This window comes from Balaenoptera borealis (assembly GCF_965194805.1).
Source record: "Balaenoptera borealis genome assembly, chromosome: 16".
In the NCBI taxonomy this organism is placed as follows: Eukaryota; Metazoa; Chordata; class Mammalia; order Artiodactyla; family Balaenopteridae; genus Balaenoptera; species Balaenoptera borealis.
Window position 1 is genome coordinate 78,855,467 of NC_138872.1, and position 21,913 is coordinate 78,877,379.

A 21,913-nucleotide genomic window follows, 5' to 3' on the forward strand; every position below is an offset into this window, starting at 1 on the left:
CTAAATGTTTATTACATAGATCATTCATGTCCATTGCAGAAAAATTTTTAAACATAGTTACTGATTTAAAAAAAGAAAAGGACCTATAGTTCCATCATATAAACATAATCACAGTTAACATCTTGGTGTGTGTTTTTCCAGGCTTTATCCTGTGCATGTAGGGGCATGTATGTGTATGTGTCTGTGTGTGTGTGTGTGTGTGTGTATGTGTTTGTGTCTGTCTGTGTGTGTGTGTGTGTGTGTGTGTGTTTGTGTGTGTGTGTGTGTGTGTGTGTGTGTATAGTACTTAAGTCAAAAACACAAGCCAGGCTGTAGTTAGATATCACTGGTCCTCTGCTCTTCCTGCAGTTAGTATTTTTCCATCCAGCAGTGTCTAGAAGGAAACCATTCCATGCCCTAATAAGACTCTGCTTCCCAGTCTGTCTCTGACCCTCAGCTCCCGACCCCTCCCCGCTCTGGAAACTTCTCCTGCAAGGATCCCTCGCTGCACTGCCGGGGGCCCTTCCCGGCCTTGTGGTGCCCGGCCCTGCTGTCCATGCGCCTCTCAAGGCTCCCTGCTCCCGTGACAGGACTGGGGCCTCCCCAGTCCTCCACCATGGCCCACCCTGGTGGTCCTCTCCGATGGGGTGGTCTCCATCCACTACTCTCTCCACCTATATTCCAGCCAGTGCTGTGCTGGGAAAGTCTTAACTAGTTCTCCAAGAGAAAAAAACAATAATAATAATAACCCTGATTTTGTAGCCTTTGCCAATTTCCATAGTGTAAATTCTCCCACCATGATCCATCTCAAGCTACCAGCATGATGCCACTGAACACAGAATTGGGAAGAGATTATATATAGTATTTCCAACATAGAGTAAATAACCTCAAAGACACAGATGCTGGGGACTTCCCTGGTGGCGCAGTGGTTAAGAATCCGCCTGCCAATTCAGGGGACATGGGTTTGATCCGTGGTCCGGGAAGATCCCACATGCCACGGAGCAACTAAGCTCGTGCACCACAACTGCTGAAGCCTGCGCGCCTAGAGCGCATGCTCTGCAACAAGAGAAGCCACTGCAATGAGAAGCCCATGCACCTCAATGAAGAGTAGCCCCCGCTCGCTGCAACTAGAGAAAGCCCGTGCGTAGCAACAAAGACCCAACGCAGCCATAAATAAATAAATAACAGAACAAAACAAAAAAAGCACAGATGCTACAAAATCTTACTAGTAGTAAATAGTAGCTTTTTACCAGTAGTAAAATAGTAGTAGTATTAGTGGTATAAACACTACTAGGAGAACTACTAGAAGTCATGAGTTTTGAATATTTATTACCTATGTTTTTAATAGAATGTACTTAATTTTAAGTTCACACAATCTGATTGTTTAAATGATGGCTGTGTTTAATACCTAGCTTGCAAAATTCCTGACAATTTCACAACTGGTTCTCGTGAGCCGGCCTGGGCCAGCGCCAGCACACCATGGGCCCTATCCCAGCCCACACCCTGGATAGTGGCCCATCGAAGAACCGTCTAAATTATCTAGACCCTGTGAATGAGAGACAGGAAGAGGAGACAGAGAAGGACCAAGCCCCTGACCTGTCTCCAATGCAGGGAGCAGGCGGGGAGGGGCCGAGAGGCAGCAAAAATGTCCCTCTTCTCTGGTCAGTACCTGGGAACCCTGCTTTACACCGAGCTCCCCTATAAGCTAACGCTCTCCTGCACCATTAGCTACTGCTTATATGCTGCCACATTTCTGCTTTTTAAAAGACGTTAATAAATTCCCCTTGTAAAAGATCCAAATGACACAAAATGACGTAGAATGAAGCTGTTCTCCCCAGTCCAGATCCCTTCCCTGTCCGCCAGACCTGCCCTTCCAGTAGCTGCCTCCTCCTGGATGTCCCCCAGGACTTCACGTTAGACATCCTGAACCAAAGTGACCCCACCTCCAAAAGCTCCTCCTCTGTCCTCCCCATCTCGGGAGTGCCCCCCACCCATCCATTTACTCAGGCCACTAACCCTCATTGCTCCTCCCCCCGCCCCCACCACCCCCAAACCAGTTATTCATCAAGATCTAGCAATTTCACAGAGTAACTCCTAAATCCACGCCTCCCTCTAGGGTCTCAGAGACCCCTCCCGAGATCAAGTCCTTGAGATTTCACACCTTGCCCAGCAGAGAAGCTTCCAGAAGGGTCTCCAGCATCCAGTCTCCAGGCCCCTGTTTCAGGCCCTCCTCCAGAGCCATCAGCGTGAGCCCTCTGAAGGCAAACCCAACCACATCATCACTCCCCCGATTCATTTTCACTCTCTGGATGGGGATCACTTTTTATGTTAACCTTTGGCTTTTACGAGAAGCCCATGTTACTTGTGTAATAAAATAACATAATAAAAAATGAAATACAATATTTGAAAAAGAAAATAAAATAATGTCATCTGTGGCCCATTTCCCAAGGAAATAATTTAGAAAGAAAAAACTGACTCACTGTCTTGTTATTCACAAAACAAAACCTGGATTTAAGGGCCCCCCAAAATAGTAAGCAGTTATATAAATTATGGTCAAGTCTTTCGGATTATTAAGTACTCTTTAAAAATAATTTTTCCAGGGCTTCTCTGGTGGCGCAGTGGTTGAGAATCTGCCTGTCAATGCAGGGGACAAGGGTTCGAGCCCTGGTCTGGGAAGATCCCACATGCCGCGGAGCAACTAGGCCCGTGAGCCACAACTACTGAGCCTGCGTGTCTGGAGCCTGTGCTCCGCAACAAGAGAGGCCGCGATAGTGAGAGGCCCGCGCACCGCGATGAAGAGCGGCCCCCACTTGCCGCAACTAGAGAAAGCCCTCGCACAGAAACGAAGACCCAACACAGCCAAAAATAAATATAAAAAAATAAATTAATTAAAATAATAATAATAATAATAATTTTTCCAGGTTACAGCAGGAAGTGTTTATGATGTGATGCTTGGTGAGAAAGGGTTCAAGAGTGTCCCAATGCACAGTACACAGGCACGAATGCCTGGGGGTGGGGGAAACGGGAATAGGAAACAGGATAAAAAGGGATCAATTTAAAAAACACAAGAGGGGCCTTGGAGGGACCCACAGTGATGATATGACATGCACCAAAGAGCATGATGAAGTTGGCCCTTTGCCCCTGAAGGCCAGAGGGAAAAAAGCGTTTCTATAAACGTTCCATAGAACATAGTTCAACAAGGTGTTAATAGGTATCATGAAAACAAAACCTTAATCTCCAAATTCAAACAAACTTGAGGAACAGGGGCTTAAGCAAAGTTAAGGTTACTTTGCTGCAGGACTTGTCAGAGCCTTTAATGTGCGAATGAGCAGTGTGATGACTTAGGAAGGGCTATAAATAAGGTGACTACATAATTTATAATCCAAAACCTGACACGGTGGAGAGAAAAGAGGTGCTATTAATATAGTATCATGCCAAGACCACAAGCATAAACTAGGGCTGCCCCAGGCAGTACATGGTCACTCTGGCCTAAAATTATAGCATTTTTTTCTCTGTGTCACCTAAGGAAACACTGCCTGCCCATCAGGCCAGCTCCACTACCCCTCACTGGCACTGCCACCCCATGGAACTCCATTCTTCCTTAGTTGGCACAGCCTGCCACCCAGGCTGCCAGGGTACGTGTCTGCACCCCACCCAGAACACAAGCCCTGGGAGGCGGGGTCCACAGAGACCCCTTCTCCATCCCCGGAGCCCCAGAATGGGGCTGAAATATACCCTGGCCACGACCCTGACCTCCCCTCCTTGGTGGCCCCAACGCAACATACATAAATGCCCCACAAACCCCAAAGCAGCTTTCTGCTCTAAGAGCCCGGCTCTCCTGGCAGGGACTCAACACCGAGGTCCAAAGGAAGGGATCGGGTCTCTAGAGCATTCCTCAAGGCAGCCAGCTTTCCCACCGTGAGCCCCCCAGCCCGGTCCACCCTCCAGTCAGTCAATTGACAGTGCCCCGCCCATATGGTTTCTGGAAAGACCCCTCCCAACCCACTCTGACCAAGGCAGGGCCCGCCCCCTGTGGCCACCACAGGCCCGGCATCTCCCCTGCTACGCTGTCTCCAGCCATCCATTCCTGCAGAGGGGACCCTCTACCAGGCCGTTCCGGGGCGGGCCCCAGTCCCAAGGATTGCTCAGCGTCCTTCCTGAGCCAAAGGGAACTCAGAAGCCCCCTTCTGTTCCCCTTACTCCCAAACCAGGGGGACAGAGCCCCTACCCAGCAGACTCAGCTGAGGCCCCAGGGAGAAAAAGATGTGGGGGGCTTACCCTGGAAGGAGCAGAGCCAGCTCCCCATGGAGAAGCCCTGCTACGGCCACGCCAGCCACGGCAGGCAGGCAGGCGCTGGCAGCTGGGCCCCTGCTCCCCCCAGCTCCCCCTCCCCCCGCCCCCATTCCCAATCGATTCTGGGCGTCATCAGGAACATTAGGAGGCTGCCCTGCCCCCCGCCCATCCGCAGCCCAGCCACAGAAAAGCTCAGCTTGGCTTTCCCCATCCTGATGCCATTAAAAAGTTTAGGATGTGGTCAGGGGAGGAGAGCAGGAGAGCTGACCTTGAAGGGAGTGAGTGCCGCCTGGAGCCAGTGCTAGCTCTGCAGGAGCAAGGGCTGGAAGTTGGTCCTGGTTCCGCCCAGGCTTGTGCAGCACCTGGGACAGGTCAGTTAAAACGGGGGTGAAGCCACCTACCCTCGTAGGGAGCACGGGGGTCAAGGTGAAAGACACAAACCTCCGGGGGTGCAGTGGAGTGGGGTCAGCGTCTAGGACTAGAGGCCAGCTGTGAAGCTCTGCGGGACCCCCCACCCCGGGCACGTCAGGCTGGCTCCCATGTCTGGAGCACCCACAGGGTGTGGGAGCACCCGGGCCCCAGCTCAATAAGCCAGAACTGCAAAGGTCTGGGCCCCTTGGGGGAGATCAATATATAGGAGGTGGACCCTGCCCCAAGTGGCCCGCTGCTTTTCTGAGGGGGACGCCCATGCACACGCGTCCTCGACCTCCTCTGTCCTGGGTCCCCCACGTGTGCAAAGGCCACAGGCACACCGGGGGATAGCTGTGACCAACCTAACGAGAAGAGATCGCTCCTCCAACCCTGCCCATCTAGCCGGTGCCTGAGCAGAGTGTGGGAGTGGACTCAGGAGTCCAGCCACCCCAGCTGTCTCATCCCTGGGGGCAGCGGGTGCCAGCAGCCTGAACCAGCTTTAGACCAAGCCCAGCATGAGTCTCAAGCCCAGCCCTGCTACCCTCTGGCCCTGTAACTCTGAGCAACTCAGCTGAGACCTCCAAGCCTCAGTTTTGTCATCTTTCAAATGGACAGAAGAGCAGTTCTCTCACTCAGTTGTTAATGAGAAAGAAATGTGATAAGACACCTGCTGCTGAGCCGGCTTGTGACACACAAGTGTCAAACGCCGTCCCTCCTTAGATGGGAAATCTCTGGGGCTGGACCACAGGGCAAGGGATGGGAGAGGCCCTCCAAGGACCCGCCTGCCCCAGTGGGGGACAAGGGCGGAGGGACCTCGACAGTGGCCTACGGTCTGTCCCTGTCCCTAGAGTCCTCCCCAGGTCCCTGCGGCCAGCCCTTCTTGTCCCAAGAGGGACACCCACGGCCTAGCCTGGCCTGCCCCGACCTGAGGCTCAGAAGCAGACCCCAGGCAGGACTAAGGGCTCCTGTGCACAGCCTGCCGTGGTTCCTACGACTGCCCAGCAGTGTTGGACCTGCCCGACCACCGCCGGCTGCTCCTGACCCAAAGGGAAGGCCTAACCCCAGCAGCATCTTGGGCCGCCAGCCCGGAGACCTGAGCTCCCCACACATCTTCCTCAGGCCCAGGATAGGCTCCCAACCCCCAGGCGGCCTGGGTCACAGCTCCCCAACTCGCTTCCGGTCGCCACTCCTGCCCCGGCCCGTTCACAGCCCTCCCAGGCCTCTCAAGCCGCTCTCCATCCCCGTCCTTAGAGGTCTCAAGACTCAGGACTTTTGTAGCCACTACTGCCTCTGCCTGGAGGCCCTTTCCCTGACCTTGCCTCGGCTGGGCGGGTTCCTGCCTGTCACTAAGATCTTCACACCAGTGTCACCTCCTGATCGAGGACCCCCTTCCCCGCCCCGACTGCCTGATCTGAAGCAGCCTCCAGGGGGTCCATCCCATCTGGCTGGGCTGCCCCTGACCTAGAGGCCCCACCCAGGTTGTGGCCCACGGGTGGGTCCCAGACCGCCTTCCTGTGCACCTGCTCTGACCACCTCTGGGCCACCTCGTGGTGTAAGAGACCCCCTCCCACGGCCCCTCCGGTCCTACTGCTCCCTGTATGTCACCGCTCTGGGAACCGACACAGGCCGCGGGGGGCGGAGGCATCAGCCCAGGCCTGACCCTTGGCAGATCCTCTGCCCGGAGGCTGAGCTCACGCTTTGGGAGGCTGCCACTGCCCCGATTCCCAGAGCAACTGCCCCCCTCCAACCACCACCAGGCTCCAGCCTCTGCCAGACCCTCTCTTGGTGCTCCAGCACGCACCTCCGGAGTCCCAGCCTCCCAGCCTCCCATGGGGGTGGGCACCTCCAGCACCTCGGAGAGCTGACGGCCAGTTCCATGGGGTGGGTGAGGGAGCCTGTGGGCCAGGAGTGGGGCCACCATCCTCCCCTGCTGCTGCCACACGTCCCGCCTCTGCTGGGACTCTTGTTATGAGACCTGGAGCAGGGACAAAAGCAGCTCTGGGCAGCAGAAATCTCCCTTCCCGTGTCACAGGGCTCCACTGCCCTGGCCAACTGCTCCCGGCTCTCTGCTCCCTCCCCCAGCCCGGGGGTCTGTCTCTCTCTGACCTGCAAAGGCAGCAGGTGCCAGAGCGGGAAGGAGGGCGGCACCAACCGCAGCTGCAGCCTTTTGCTGCCACCGTGTCCCTCGGCAGGGGGCGTGTCTCTGTGATCAGTCGGGCATTCATGGAGTGGCGCCTCCTCTCCCGGCACAGTAACAGCCCTGTGGGGTTGGGGTCCAGGCAGAGTCAGACCACCCAGCCCCCACCCTCAGCGGCCCCCAGACCACCGTGCGGTGTGACCAGGAGGCAATCAGCAGGCCACACAGTGTGGTCCATTCCCCTTCCCTCGAGAGACCAGGATGTAGCCATTCAAAATGACGGCAAAAAGGACACTGCCCTGGCACGGGGGTGGGGAGCACTTCCCATAGAACGCAATCAAATGTGAAGCAGTAAGATGCAAGTTTGGATACAACCCATGACTTAACTGCTTGAAACAACAACATGTGAACAGGAAAAAAGACCAGAAGGAATATGTCACAGTGGTGGGTGTGATTAGGTTAAATGGAGGGGTAATGGGAGTTCCTTCTTTTATCACTCAAATTTTTCTGTAATGAGATTATGGAGGGATGAAAGGAAAAGAAATTACTCTTTAATGAGTCTTGTGCCTGCAGGCGCTTTCCATTTATTAACTCACTTGATTCCACGAGAGAAATGACATTATCCCATTTGTGGCTCAGAGAGGTTAAGTAATGCTTCCAAGGTCACACAGGAGGGACATTAGAGCTGGATCAGAGCCAGAACTCAGGCCCTCTGGATCAGAGAGGAGGCAATGAGGAAAGAATCCAGAAGGTGCTAGGGGCTCTCTCCAGTGGAGAAGAGGGTCAGGGTCAAGCCTGGCTGGAACCCTTCTCCAGCCAGTGGGATATACAACTCCCACCCGCACTAGACCACTAGGCCCACTTGGTGCCTCTGCCCATGCTCTGTCTCCAGGCCCCACATCGTCCTCCTCCTCCACACTTACACTCCCCCCTTCCTTCAGGCTGAGCTCACTCACACTTCCTCCAGGAAGTCTTCCCTGTAGCCCACTCATGGTGGTCAGCCCCTTCACCTCCCACAGCCCTGGCAGTGAGGGCAAACATCCTCGCCCGGGTGACCACATGCCTCCTCACCCGTCTCCCCAGCCCCGCTCTTAACCCCCGCAACCCGCCCTCTGCCTGGTGGCCTGAGGGATGCCAACACCACCAGACGATCTTTGCTAGCATCCTCCAACAGCTCCCATCACACTTAAAACAAACCCAGTCCCCCTGCCCTTCACCACCTGCCTCTGCCGCCCTCCCCAACCTCATTTCACACTCCTCTTTACCCAGACTTGTCTTCTTTCTCTTTTTTAACAAACAATCCATTCCTGCCTCAGGGTCCTTGCGTTACTTGTTCCCTCACCTGGAACAGCCTTTCCCCCTTGTTTTTTCCCCGCCTAGGTTCTTCTCAGGCTCAGAAATGAGGAAAGGAGGATTTGCCACCTTGAAAGGGGTTGTCTGGGCCTCCACATGAGCCTGTACCAGGCAGGGCTGTCCATGGGCCACATGACATGTCTTCCTCACCTTTCCATGCTAGCTGTCTGGCTTTCCCAGGGACCTGGTTCTGTCAACTGCCCGTGCCTTTGGCTCAAGTTTCACTTGACCCTACCCAGGGCCCAGATTGCCCAGTCTGGCCTGTGACTGTTTTTGCCTCTCCAAACTTCTATGCCAATCAGATGACATGGACCCTGTCTTACCCTGCTGGCTGGAGTGTCATCAAAGCGGGAATTTGTGCCAAAGATGTTCATCACAGCATTATTTACCAAAGTGAAAAATAAGAGGGCCTCCCTGGTGACGCAGTGGTTAAGAACCCACCTGCCAGTGCAGGCGACACAGGTTCGAGCCCTGGTCCGGGAAGATACCACATGCCGCGGTACAACTAAGCCCGTGTGCCACAACTACTGAGCCCGTGTGCCACAACTACTGAAGCCTGCGCGCCTAGAGCCCGAGCTCCGCAACAAGAGAAGCCACTGCAGTGAGAAGCCCGTGCACTGCAACGAAGAGTAGCCCCCGCTCGCCGCAACCAGAGAAAAGTCCGCGTGCAGCAAAGAAGACCCAATGCAGCCAAAAATAAAATAAATAAAATAGAACAAATAAATTTATAAAAAAAGAAAAAAGCAGATTTTCAAGTTGTATATGCAGCATGATTGCAAAGAGATTAAAAAAAAAAAAAGTGAAAGGATATAAACCAAAACAGTAATAGTTACCTCTAGGGAAGATTATAGGCAATTTAACCCCTACATCAAACTTTCCAAATATTACAGAGTGGACTATCTTACTTTTTATCACTAGAAAAAGCCAATAGCTAACAGCTGTCCTCAACCCATTTGCCTTCAGAGCTGGTGCATCCAGCCCGAGCACCTGGCCTTACCCCTGCCCTGCCAGGAACCCTCTGCCCACCAGCAGGAGGACTAGATATTACACAATTAAAGCTCAAATGGCACAGGTCTGAGTGGTAGACAAGAAAGCTGATGGGAAGATGGGGATCATCTCAGACCCTGGAAGGGGAATGAGTGGGGGCAGGGAGGCTGGCAGAGGCTGGAGTTTGAATCGGGCTGTGTTTTCCAGGCTGAGTGACGTGGGCAAGTTGCCATGCTTCCCTGGGCCTCCATTTCCTCATCCCTAAGGGAAGCCAACAGTGGTACCCGCCTCCCAGATTTGGAGGAGCGTGAAAAGGAACAATGCACATAAAGCACGTGTCACTGCCCGTTCATTTTCAAAGGGATGTGGTCAGACATCAAGAAGGACTTCTGGGAACTGCTGGCCTCCAGGCTGGTCAGGGAGCAGCCCAAGTTCCCTTGGCTCTTCCAGAAGAACCACTACCAACCCAGCTCCACCCTCGGCCCTGCGTACCTTCCTTGGAGCCAGCGGCCGTCACAGTGGCAGAGGCCGAGGTTGATCCAGTGGACGTCCGGCCCATGGGGCTTGAGTGCTTCCCCCCGCGGCCGGGGGGCTTCAGGCCGCTGGGCTTCTGCATGGTGGTGCCACTCGGTGGGCAGAGAAGGGTCCGTGCAGGTCACGTGCTCTCCGCCATCGTCACTCACCTGTGGGCAGAGAACAGGAGGGATCACATCACAACGTCACCAGATGGCAGAGCACCCCTGGCCCCGTGAGGCAGGGACCATGTTCACCCCCATTTTCTAGATAGGGAAACTGAAGTACAGAGAAGTGGCTGCAGGCGTGGGCCCAGCATGGCGGTGGCGCTGCCAGGACATGTGTTCCAGTCTGCCAGACTCTGAGTCGGGCACACACTCTCTCTTACATCCGGGACCCAGGAGGTGAGAATCGGGAGCAAGCCGGCTCAGGGGTCTACGGCACAGGCTGTATTAACCCCAGCAGCCCCTTAGCAGGACCATGCAGGTCAGTACGGCCACCGACAGCTGAATGCAGCTCTCACCACAGAGCACTGGCCAGCAGATTCTGACATGCGTGGGCAACCCAGTGGGTCACTCTCCAGTGGCCCCCAGACCCTCTAGGACCAGCCAACAGCTCACATCCCTCAATGCAGGCTGGACAAAGCAACATCTAATTTGATCAACCAGCCTCACCACACAGGCCATACGCCAGCTTTGGGTTCACCATCCAGCACTCACCCACTCCACCCCGGGTGCGGGGACACACACACAGAGGAGCTTACACCTGCCTCAACCCCCCCGCCAGGATGGACTTGCTGTGCCCTCAGCCTGCCCTCCCGCAATTACAGCTCCCTGTTTTCATGACTAAGCAGAGAAGGATGCGATGCATATGGCATATAGGGCACTGGTGTTTGACAAAGGGGACTCCTGAGAGGGGAAGCCCCCAATCTCCATGGTGATCAGCTTAAGTCACTTGCAACCAAAGAAGTTCTGACTAATACAGAAGCCAACCCACAATGCTCACAGCAGGAATGTGTGTCCCCAGGTGACAGAAAGATGGGACTGGTTGCAGGGGAGTTGGGGGAGAGGCAGAAAGGACAGGCCCACATCCCCTACCCCCCCACTGTCTTGTGTGCACACCCTCTCTTGTACTAGGTATTCACGTAGGGCTCACCACAGGCCAGGCCCTGTCCTGCCCCAGAGCCGCAGGCAGGATGCGTCCTCCACCTAGCGGAGCACACTGTCCAGTGGGGAGAGGGGCTGCAGAGCACCGCGGACGGACAGAGGATTCTGGGAGAAGGCATCACTCCCTCAGGACCTCGGGAACAGGGGAACCCAGTGCCTTCTGGACGTTAAACTCATGCAGTAGGGGAATGCCACACCCTTTGCCCGTCCAGCCATATCCTTATCCCACTCATGGTCACAGAATATTATTCCTTTTTAGAGAACCCTTTTCTCCTTTCTTGATCCATATGACTTATATGAGCTGACCCCCCCATCCCCACACCTAGAGTGGACACATGACCCAGGCCTGGCCAGAGCCCCATGGTTAGCTGAAGGAAGATCATGTGACCCAAGGAGCATCAGGGCCTGGACTCTGGCTGGAACCTTTAGGAAAAGGTGCTCTTCTTGCTCTGGGGCTGTCTAGGTGTGGGATGAAAGCCAGGAGCTGCAGGATTACCCTACAGAAGAGACTGCCAGGGAACAACGCCAACACAGAGAAAGAAGAGCTAAGTCCCAGGATTTGGAGGGCCTGGATCCAGTTGAACCTGAAGCTGGTCACTTGAGCCCTTCACTTACATTAGCCAACAAATCCTGACACACACAGGCATTGTTATGTCTTTTTACCTAATTCTCTTTGAGGGACACTGTCACTTGCAACCAAAGAAATTCTGACTAATACAGAGGCCAACCCACAATGCTCACAGCAGGAATATGGGTGCCCAGAAAGGCTCCCAGGCCAGCAGGATGAGCCAACAACACCATTACCGTCCTGGCATAGCCATGGGAAGGATGAGCTCCTCACACAGGGTGGTTAGACATAAGAGCAAAGGAAAATGAGCTCCTGCAAGGCACAAAGTAGTGGCACCTACATGCCCAGGTGAGCTGATGGGAGTATGAGGCATGCCTGCCAGCCTTGGCCTACCCCGCAGAGTCCGCCAAATCCAACATTCTAATCCCCTGACCAACTCCCTGACACCCCAGGAATTCTGGAGCCCAGGAGTCAGTTGCTGTCAGGCTTGGGTCAAGCTATAAATCATATATCTAATAAAGGTTATTTATTCACCAACATATAAAGAACCCTTACAACTTACTAATAAGACCTAATAAAAAAAATGAACAAAAGATTTGAATACCCATTTCACCAATGAAGATACGTAAACAGCAATAAGCACGTGAAAAGATGACCTACATCATTAGTCACAAGGGCAATGTGGATCAAAGCCACAATGCGATACCACTTCACGCAGATTAGAATGGCTAAAATGAGAAAAACTGACAATACCAAGTGCTGATGAGGATGTGGAGCAATCAGGACAGATTGCTGGTGGAAATGAAAAACGGTGCAACCCCATTGGAAACCAGTTTGACAGTTGCTTAAAAAGTTAAATATATACCTACCGTATGACCCAACCACCCAAGAGAAATAAAAGCATATATTCATACAAACATTTGTAAAAAAAAAAAAAAAATGTTCATAGTGACCTTATTCACAATAGCCAAAACATGGAAACAACCCAAATGTCCATCAACTGGTGAATATATGAACACAAAGTTCATCTAGACGATAGTACACAGTTGTCCCTTGGTATCCTTGGGGAACTGGTTCAGGATCCCTGTGGTTACCCAAATCCGAGGATGCTCAAGTAGCTCATATAAAATGGTATAGTGCAGTCAGCCCTCCGTATCTGCAAATGCAGAACCCAACTGTTGATATTTGCAACAATATGGATGAACCTCCAAAAACATTATACTAAGTGAAAGAAACCAGACACAAAAGACTACATATAGTTTGATTCCACTTATTTGAAATTTCAAAACTATAGACACAGAAAGCAGATCAGCAGTTGCCAGGGGTTGAGAGCAGGGACTGACTTCAAACAGGCACGAGAGAACTTTCTGGGTGGTAGAAATGTTCTAACACTGGATTGTGGTGATGGCTGCATACCTGTATGTTTATACTAAAAGTCATCAAACTGTACACTTAAAATGGATAGATTTAATAATGTGTAAATTAGATCTCAACTTAAAAAAAAAAAATTCTATAAAAAATGAAATCCTTGGGCTTCCCTGGTGGCGCAGTGGCTAAGAATGCCCCTGCCAATGCAGGTCACACGGGTTCGAGCCCTGGTCCGGGAAGACCCCACATGCCGCGGAGTAACTAAGCCGATGTATCACAACTACTGAGCCTGAGCTCTAGAGCCCGCATGCCACAACTACTGAAGCCCGCGCGCCTAGAGTCCACACTCCACAACAAGAGAAGCCACCACAATGAGAAGCCCGCGCACCTCAACGAAGAGTAGCCCCCGCTCGCCGCAACTAGAGAAAGCCTGCGTGCAGCAACGAAGGCCCAACGCAGCCAAAAAAGAAATCCCTGAAGGCTCCCCCTAGTAGTGCAATGGCCTTCAAGGCCCTCCTCACCACCTCCAAGGCCCTCCCTCACCCACTACACTCCAGCCACACTAGCTCACACTAAGCACACTCCAGCCTCAGGGCCTTTGCACATGCTGTTCCCTCTGCCTGGAATGCTTTTCCTTCAAATATCCAGTGTGTTGCTCATCTCCTCCAAGTATCTGCTCCAATGTCTCCTTCTAAGATTACAACCCCTCTCCAGCCCTCCCCTGCTTTGTTTTTCTCTATTGCACAAGGACAAGACTTGAGTCTGTTTACTGTGGTATCCTTAGCACTGATGGGATGCCTGGTGCCTATAGGTGCTCAGGAAATCACTTGAATGGATGAATGATGCTGGCTTATGGGGATGAGAGGCCCGGGAGGCCCCCCTCACCTCTTCAGGGCCCAGCCCGCAGGACTGAGTTGATTATAGTGATCAGCTCAGCTGGCCGTCTGACATCACAGCTTTTCATGCAGCTGGTCTAGACTCCTCACTAGCCCACGTGCCCTCTGAGACAGGGACCAGGCGTCATAACTGTGTCCAGCATTGGAGGCTCCCCAACCAGCCTTGCTGCCGATGACCCTGCATTTCCTCACCACTCGCCTGACAGTCTCCCACCTCCCAGACTCTGCCTGTGCCTTTTCTCCCACCTGCTTCACTTCACCTATTCCAACCACATATGGAACACTTAGCTCGATGCCTCCTCCTCCAGGAAGTCTCCCAGGACCTTTGACCCAGAGACCTCAGGATCATACACTGAGCCAAGGAGAGAGGATACCGTTCTCCTACCTTCATCATGCCTCCTGGGAGCCCACGGGTAACCCCAGGTGGGGCCACGGTCTCCTCTCTGAGAACCCAGCCCCAGCATGGCGCCTGGCACAGAGCTTGTGATTCGGAAACCCTGTATGAGAGCACATGTGCTACGGCCCAGAAGACAAAGGCCTTCAAGGCCACAAATCCCCAGGGACACTGTTCTCACGGGAGGCTTCTGGAGGCTCTCACACTCACCCTCCTGCCCTCCCAGACCCTGATGACCCAGCGGCGTCCAGCGTGAGGAACCTATTGTGTGCCAGGCCTTACACCCTGATGAGGCGGTGGTCACCTTACAGGAGGAACACCCGATGCTCAAGAAAGTGCGGGATCGAGCCCAAAGTCACACATGGCTCAGCAGCTGGGCTGGAACCAGACCCAGGTCTAGCCCTCCGCCTCCCTACACTGCCTGGCCCAGGCCTGGAATAACATTTGTGAGACCCCTGGCCTCTGGGGAGAGCGCCCACGTGCCTCACAGACAAAGGAGACCAGAGGAGCTGGCGGGAGAGAGAAGAACCAAGGCTGCATTACTTGGCCCACCCCAGTCCCACCCCTGCCCCCGTGCAGGCCTCCGGTGCTGGGGGAGCACAGGGAAGGGGAGATGGAGAGGAGAATGGTGAACAGGAAGAGGGGGAGGGGCTCCTTTATGACTCAGCCCTGCTTGTGGGACAGAGGAAGAGAGGGGTTTCTTGGAAAAAGCTGGGACGTGGGGATAAGCTGGCCTCTGGCCACACTGCAGCCGATGGGGGAGGCCTGGGAAGAAGTAGATTTCAGTCTCATGGAGTCCAAACCCCAGACCCACCACGAGTGGCTGTGGGACCCTGGCTCAGCACGAACCTCAGTGTCATCACCTGTAAAATGGGGGGGAAAGCACTGCTGCTGCGTGGGGAGCACGGATGAGCGAGTCCGAGGAGACAGCCCCACGAATGTCCCTCTGTGCCCGGCACGCAGGCTGTGTGGAAATGGCAGCATCACTACGATCTGGTCTCTATTACGTTCTCCAAAGGCCCGGGATGCACACCCCGCCTCCCCCAGGGAGCCGGGGCCCCGATGAGGCGGGAGTGGGAGAGGCGAGCAAGGGCGGGTGGCGTTCAGACCAACAGGCCCCCTTTGTGCCGCCCTCAATTACCATTTACCAAAGACAAACCCGGGCTGCATTTCAGGGTTTCCATTTCAGCTGCCCTGGGGGTGGCGGGCCGCAGCTTCGGGGGTGGGGGGCAGGGGCGATGAGGCCCAAGAACTTTCCACCAATCAGCGGCCCCGACAGAAGGGGGAAAGATGCCAACTAGGACAGTGGAAAGCCCATGTCCTTGTGCCAGCGTCGCCCAGAGGGCATGGGAGGCGGGCACCAGGAAGCAGGCTCCCAGCACCAGACCTCAGCTCAGAGACCTCGGCCAAGAGCCACACCCTGGGCTCTCTTGTTGCCCAGCAGAGGCAGCTCTCCGGGGGGCTGCTCCTCCTCCCCAGCCCAGGGGTCCCAGCAGTTGGGGTGCCCATGCTCCCCCCACCTCCTGAGCCTGTGACCCATGTGCCGGGCCACATGGTAGCCAGGGATGGACTTAGTGTGGCCCCTGCCCACTCACCGCAAGCCCAAAGGCTCCAGACCACAGCAGCGCCACGGGGCGAAGGGGGTGGGAGGAGGAGGGCTGTAACCGGGAGCACGGGGTGGGGGGCTGGGTCCAGGCTGGGGAAACGGCGGGGCACAGACTCCGCTCTGCCAGGTCAACCAAACAGCTAAGGATTTAGACTGCCTAAAATGTGCAGGGGGTGGCTATCCAGAGACTGAAAGGGACCCCTGGCGGGGGGAGAGGGTCTCCCAATCGTGCCCAGGCATCAGGCTGAGGGGATGAGAAGCCACGGAGGACATCAAGCAAAGGATCCGGCAGATCGGATGAGCATTTCAGCAAAACCTCTGGGAGCCAATGAGGATGACGGGGGTGCTGTGACAGACAGGGACTCCAGAGGCCTGAACTGAGACAGAGGCAGGGGCTGGAGGGGACAGAGCGGGGACAGATGCCGAGCAGGTGACAAGTACTGGTGGAGGAGGGCAGGTGGGAGGGAGGCAGGGCTGAGGATGGCGGAAGGCAGAACCTCTCAACACCTGGAGGGACCTGGGAGCAGGAAGGGGCCAGGGTGGGGAGCTCATCTGGGGACAGTCTGGGTGTGAAGTGACTGAGGCCTGGGGCGCCCACCTGGTGTGTAGTATACGGGGCTGGAGGCAGAGAAGAAAGGGACCAGAGGGCACCGACCTGACAGCACCCTGATGACAGCCGGGCCAGCTTTCCAGGAGAGGATGTTGTTAGGCTGGAGAGCAGCTGGGCCTCCCCAGTCATCAGGGAAATGCAAATCCAAGCTGCAAGGAGATCCCGTTTGCCACCCAATCAGATGGGCGAAAAGTCAAAAAGCCAGGTGATACCAAGTTGCTAGAAAGGCCTCGGGGAAAGGGCCGGTGGGCCAAGGGCTGGGCGAAGGGCGGGCACAGCCTGGGGGAGCAGCGCAGGTGCAGTGGAGACTCAGCCGGGGGCCTTGGCCGAGGGTCCTGGAGGCGCCTACACGGCGCTTATCCACAGCGTCCCGTGCCACAGCCAAGAAATGCAGTTTCGGGGGTGGGAACGGGGCTGGGGTCGGGCAACCGGGCCTTCATTTCTATTTGTAAGATTTGCTTCTTCCTCCTCCTCTTCTTTTTTTTCTTTTAGGCCGTGCCAAATGGCACGTGGGATCCTAGCTCCCCAACCAGGGAAGGGATCAAACCTGCCCCCCCCGGCACTGGAAGCGCGGAGTCTTGACCGCTGGACCGCCAGGGAAGTCCCGAGATTTGCTCAAGTCCTGCAGGCTGTACGTGGGAGTTCACTGTGCCCTGTCTATTCTTTTTGAGTGCCTATAATATTTCAGAACATTTTTTAAGTAAAAAAAATTTAAAGACAGACACCAGGGGAGGGGGAGAGGAAACAGTTCCTCCCCTCCCCATGCACATCCACCAAGAGGAATGGGGGGCAGGCCCCAAACAGAGTGAACGCCATGGGTGCTGACCGCCAGGCTCCCAAAGGCAGGCCCCTATGTGGGCGTGGCGTGGGCCCCCCAGCTGCGCCACGGGGCATCCCAACACTCCCGCCTGCACTAGAAACCCAGTGCTACCCCAACCCCCATATCCAGCAGGGGCCCCAAGGGCGAGTGTGACCACCGTCCCCGTGAGCCTCAGCCCAGCCGGCACCCACTGCTTGTCCCATCCTGCTTGGAAAAGAGGCCCATTTTGTTTGCATGCGACTGAGGTTCAAGGAATTTCACCCAGTGGTGAAGCGAGAATCCCCACGTGCAAGCAGAGAGCAGAGCAGAGCTGGGAGAGCCCCCTCCCTGAGAGTCCTGCCAGCTCACACCAGCTGCCCCTCAGGCCTGGGAGAGCGGAGGAGACGGCGCCTGTCTGCCCGCGCCCCAGTCCCCCACCCACCCCTGCTCTCCCCCGGTCAGTGAGGCCGCGGGGCGGGCTGCGTGAGCCCAACATTCACACAGGGGCCGGCCAGCAGCGGGAGATGGGATGGGAGACCCCAGGAAGAATGGAGTGGTGGTGGGCCCGGCTTGGGGCCCCGAGTCGCCCTGGGAGTACCCAGGGGCCTGGCGGCCATCCAGAAGCAGCGTGGGGAAGGGACCCAGCCAAGCCTCCCAGCAGGGCTGGGGCAGGAACCCAGGCCACACCAGCTGATATGGCCTCAAGGACGGGGAGGGAGGACGACGCTGGGAAGACGGCAGGGCATGCGTGCCAGCAGCCCGGACATGGAGTGCTGGGGCACCCACGGGGCTGAGCGCGGAAGGGCAGACCGACCTAAGAGCCCCAGTCGACTCCCCACTTCCCTGGCACCTGCCGGGGGCAGACAAGCAGGGGCTGAGGCCGGAAGGCTGGCATCCAGTCCCACACACTCACCATCCTACCATCCTCACGGCCTCTGAGCTCAGGGCTGTGGTTCTTACTTTGTAAAGTCAGCTGGTATCTTCCGTGTCCTGCCCACCCCCGGGGTGACTGCAGAGCCCTGGGAAGGGCCACCCTGTCAGTCCTACCTGAGCTGGACACACTGGGGTGTGGCCATCCTCCCCTCGAGCTTGGAGTTCAGATCCTGTCTCCCGGCAAAGGGGATCAGGGCTGGGAATTGGTTAGGACTCCGCGCTCTCACTGCCGAGGGCCAGGGTTCGATCCCTGGTCAGGGAACTAAAATCCCATAAGCCATGTGGGGCAGCCAAAAAAAGAAAAATAGAAAAAAAAGGATCAGGGCTGTGTCAGGTCTAGGGAGGGAAGGAACGTCAATATACTTCCCTGTCTTACACACACTGGCATGCTCAGAACCAGGGCACAGCCATGGCCCCAGAACCCACTCCCGGCTGTGTGGCCACCCACAGCCCCAGCAACTGGACATCTGTAGCCCTCCTGCTACTGGCCCAGGACACTGGGCAGGCATCACCCTGGCTCTGCTGGATGGGGTCCCCCATCAGGCCCAAAAAGAAGGGCTGGGGAACAACACACCTCAAGTTGCCCCCTGACCCACCTTTATTCCCATTTCACAGAATGGGAAAACTGAGGCCCAGGGCACAGGAGTGAAGCAAACAGGACAGTGAGAGTCAGCTGCCCAAATGAAGAAAACCTGTGCTGGCCAAGAAGGTCCCTGAGACCAGACAGAGTCAGAGGCCCAAGGAGGGGAGGGGCCTGCTGAGGTCACCCAGAGATCAGGGGAACAGGAAGGAACGGGCTCTGGTATCCTGCCTGTCAGGCCTCCACCCCTGTCGGGGTGGAATTTGCACACGCAACTAAAAATTACCCCTGAGCAAAGGAGAGTCTTTACAATAAGTGGTGCTGGATCAAATGGACAGCCATGTGGGAAAAAAATCATGCTCCCTTCTGCGGCTGGCAGAGTAATGGCCCCATCCCCAGTACTTGTGAACATGTCAGTTTACGTGGCAAAAGGGAATTAAGGTTGCAGAGAGAACAGTTGCTAATCAGCTGACCAGAGAGAAGAAGGTTATTCTGAATTGTCCAGGCAGACTCAATGTAATCACAAGGGTCCTTATATGTGGAAGGGGGGCGGCAGGAGAAAGAGAAGCAAAGAGATGGCAGCCTGCAAAGGACCCAGTCCAACATTGCTGGCTTTGAGGATGGAGGCAGGGGCCAACAGCCAAAGGATGCGGGAGGCCTCTAGAAGCTGGAAGAGGCTTCTAGAAACAGATTTTTCCTTAGAGCCTCTAGAAGGAACGCAGCCCTGCTGACATCCTGCTTTTAGCCTGGTGAGATCCATTTCAGACTTCTGACCTCCAGAAGTGTAAGATAATACATTTATGTTGTTTTAAACCACTAAATCTGTGGTCATTTGTTATAGTAGCCACAGGAAACTAATACACTTACTTCACATCGTACACAACAATCAACTCCAGATGGAGAGCAGATCTAAATGTGAAAGGTAAAACAATACAGTTTTTAGAAGTAGACATGAAAGAAGATCTGCCTTAACACTGGAGCAGGCAAAGATTTCAACCCAGGAAGTGCTGAAAATAAGGGAAAAGATGGATAAACTGGACAATATTTAGAGCTTCTGTGCATCAAATGATACCAATGGGGGTGGGTGGGGAGAGAGAGAGAGAAAGAATTTGTAATTCCTGTATTGTACAAAGGATTCCTATTCAGAATATGGAAATAACTCCAAAAATCGAGTTAGAAAAATCAGCAAAAGACTTGAACAGGCACTGCACCAAAAAAAAACAGGGGGGTGGGTAATCAAAAGACCAATAAACAGGTGAAAAGATGTTCACCTTCATTAGCCATCATGACAACACTACATCCACCGGAATGTATAAAATGAAACACGGACCACACCAAGTGTTGGTGAGGATGTGGAATATCCAGAACGCTCATGCACTGCTAGTAGGAGTGGAAATTGGTGTAAGCAATGTGGAAAACAGTCTGGCATTACACACTACAGCTGAGCATGACCCAGCAATCCCACTCCTAGCTATGCCACCACGGAAAAGTGCACATACATGCACCAAAAGATGTGGACTATTCTTAATACTCCCGAACTGAAAATAACCCAAATTATCCCTCCATCAGAATGAGTAAATAAGTGGTGGTTTATTCACACAATGGAATAAAGCACAGCAATGAGAATGTACAAACTATCAGTACAGCCACATGCAACAATATGTATGAACCTTGTGAATCCTGAGTGAAAGAAGGCAGATGTAAAAGTGCTTAGGGTGTGACTGTATGCTTCCATTTAAAAAGAAGTTCAGGACTTCCTTGGTGGCGCAGTGGTTAGGAATTCGCCTGCCAATGCAGGGAACATGGGTTCAAGCCCTGGTCTGGGAAGATCCCACATGCTGCGGAGCAACTAAGCCTGTGCACCACAACTACTGAGCCTGCGCTATAGAATCCACGAGCCACAACTACGGAGCCTGAGTGCCACAGCTACTGAAGCCTGTGCGCCTACAGCCCAAGCTCCGCAACAAGAGAAGCCACAGCAATGAGAAGCCTGCGCACCGCAATGAAGAGTAGCCCCCGCTCGCCACAACTAGAGAAAGCCTGTGCGCAGCAACGAAGACCCAACGCAGCCAAAAATAAAAATAAATTAATTAAATTAAATTAAAAAAATAAAAATAAAAAAAAAGAAGTTCAAAGGCAGGCAAAATTTATTAATGGTGCTAGAAATCAGGGAAGGGGGTCACGCTTGGGTGGCCTGGAGAAGGGATGAACCAGGCAGGGGGCCATGGTTACCAGCAGGGCCAGCCAGGGCTGCTGGCGGAGGGGAAAGAAGGGGGGCAGGAGGGGCAGAACTTAGTGGTCCCAGGGGTGAGGTCAGTCGCTAACAAGCTCTCAAAGTCAGTGTTTTCTTTTACTGCTTCCAGAAAGGCACTCCCCACCTCAATGCCCCCCAGCCACCAAATTCTGGCGGAGTGCCACCACCACCCCATGCACACTCTGTCACATCTGCAGGCCTTTGCACACGCTGTTCCCTCTGCTAGAATACCCTTCCTCTCATTCGCTGGCATAATCCCTAGCCTCTCTCACTGAGAGCAGCTTTAAAGGGCAGGTTCTTTGCATATCTTGTTGGTTTCAGGACTCGAGGTACCTAGGACAGCGCCCAGCACAGAGAGAAGCTCAAAAGATGTCTAAGGAACACATGAATGAATTAAATGCACTCCTCTGCCTCCATCATCCTTCCCATGTTGACTTGGAGGCCCACAATAGCTTGTCACACCCCATGGCCACACTCACCAGTCGGCTTGGAGCGATCTTTGGAAAGGACAGAGAGGACTAACTCACATTCTTCTGAATCCCAGCACCGAGCACACCCGACACAGAGCCAGTGCTCACCAGTGGATCCAACAAACAAAGAATCAGGTAGTGAGCTCCCTGTCTCTGGAGGGAATCAGGGAGAGACTGGGGCCTGCTCTCAGAGTGGGTTCCTGCTGCCCTGAGAGGCTCTCATGAGCTTGCACAGCTATTATTACTGTCAGTACAATTAACCAGAACCTGCTGAGCCCCGCCCCACGCCCCCAGGGCTGGCCCACTGCAGCAGTGCTCTTCACTGCGCCTGACTCTGAACCTGTGCGGTGTGCTGGGTGTGGCGGTTCAGAGGGGATGAGGCTCTATCCCCTGCCAAGCCGCTTCAGCCCAAGGAATTCCCAGACCAGTAACATTTGCTCTGCTGCAGGCATGTCGGAGCCCTTCACAGATATTAACCTGTTCAGTCTTCACAGCAGCCCTGTGAGGAAGATACTGTTGGGAGCTCTACTAACAGGGAAACTGAGGCCCAGAGCTGGCAAGTCGCTTGCCCAGGATGACACACTGAGCAGCAGCAG

The 21,913-nt window shown here is 54.5% G+C and overlaps 1 protein-coding gene across 4 annotated transcripts in view; it reads right to left on the minus strand.

Moving 5' to 3' along the window:
• CLIP2 (CAP-Gly domain containing linker protein 2) overlaps positions 1-21,913 on the minus strand; it is a 77,240-nt gene that overhangs the window by 48,584 nt on the left and 6,743 nt on the right. For 3 of the 4 annotated variants that reach the window (XM_082358550.1, XM_082358548.1, XM_082358551.1), the window contains exon 2: positions 9,653-9,843. In XM_082358550.1, the coding sequence (XP_082214676.1) occupies positions 9,653-9,776 (124 nt within the window). In that variant the 5' untranslated portion in view covers positions 9,777-9,843. Of the gene's footprint in view, positions 1-9,652; positions 9,844-18,127; positions 18,276-21,913 lie in introns of all 4 variants that reach the window. The other variant, XM_082358549.1, reaches the window with a different exon arrangement.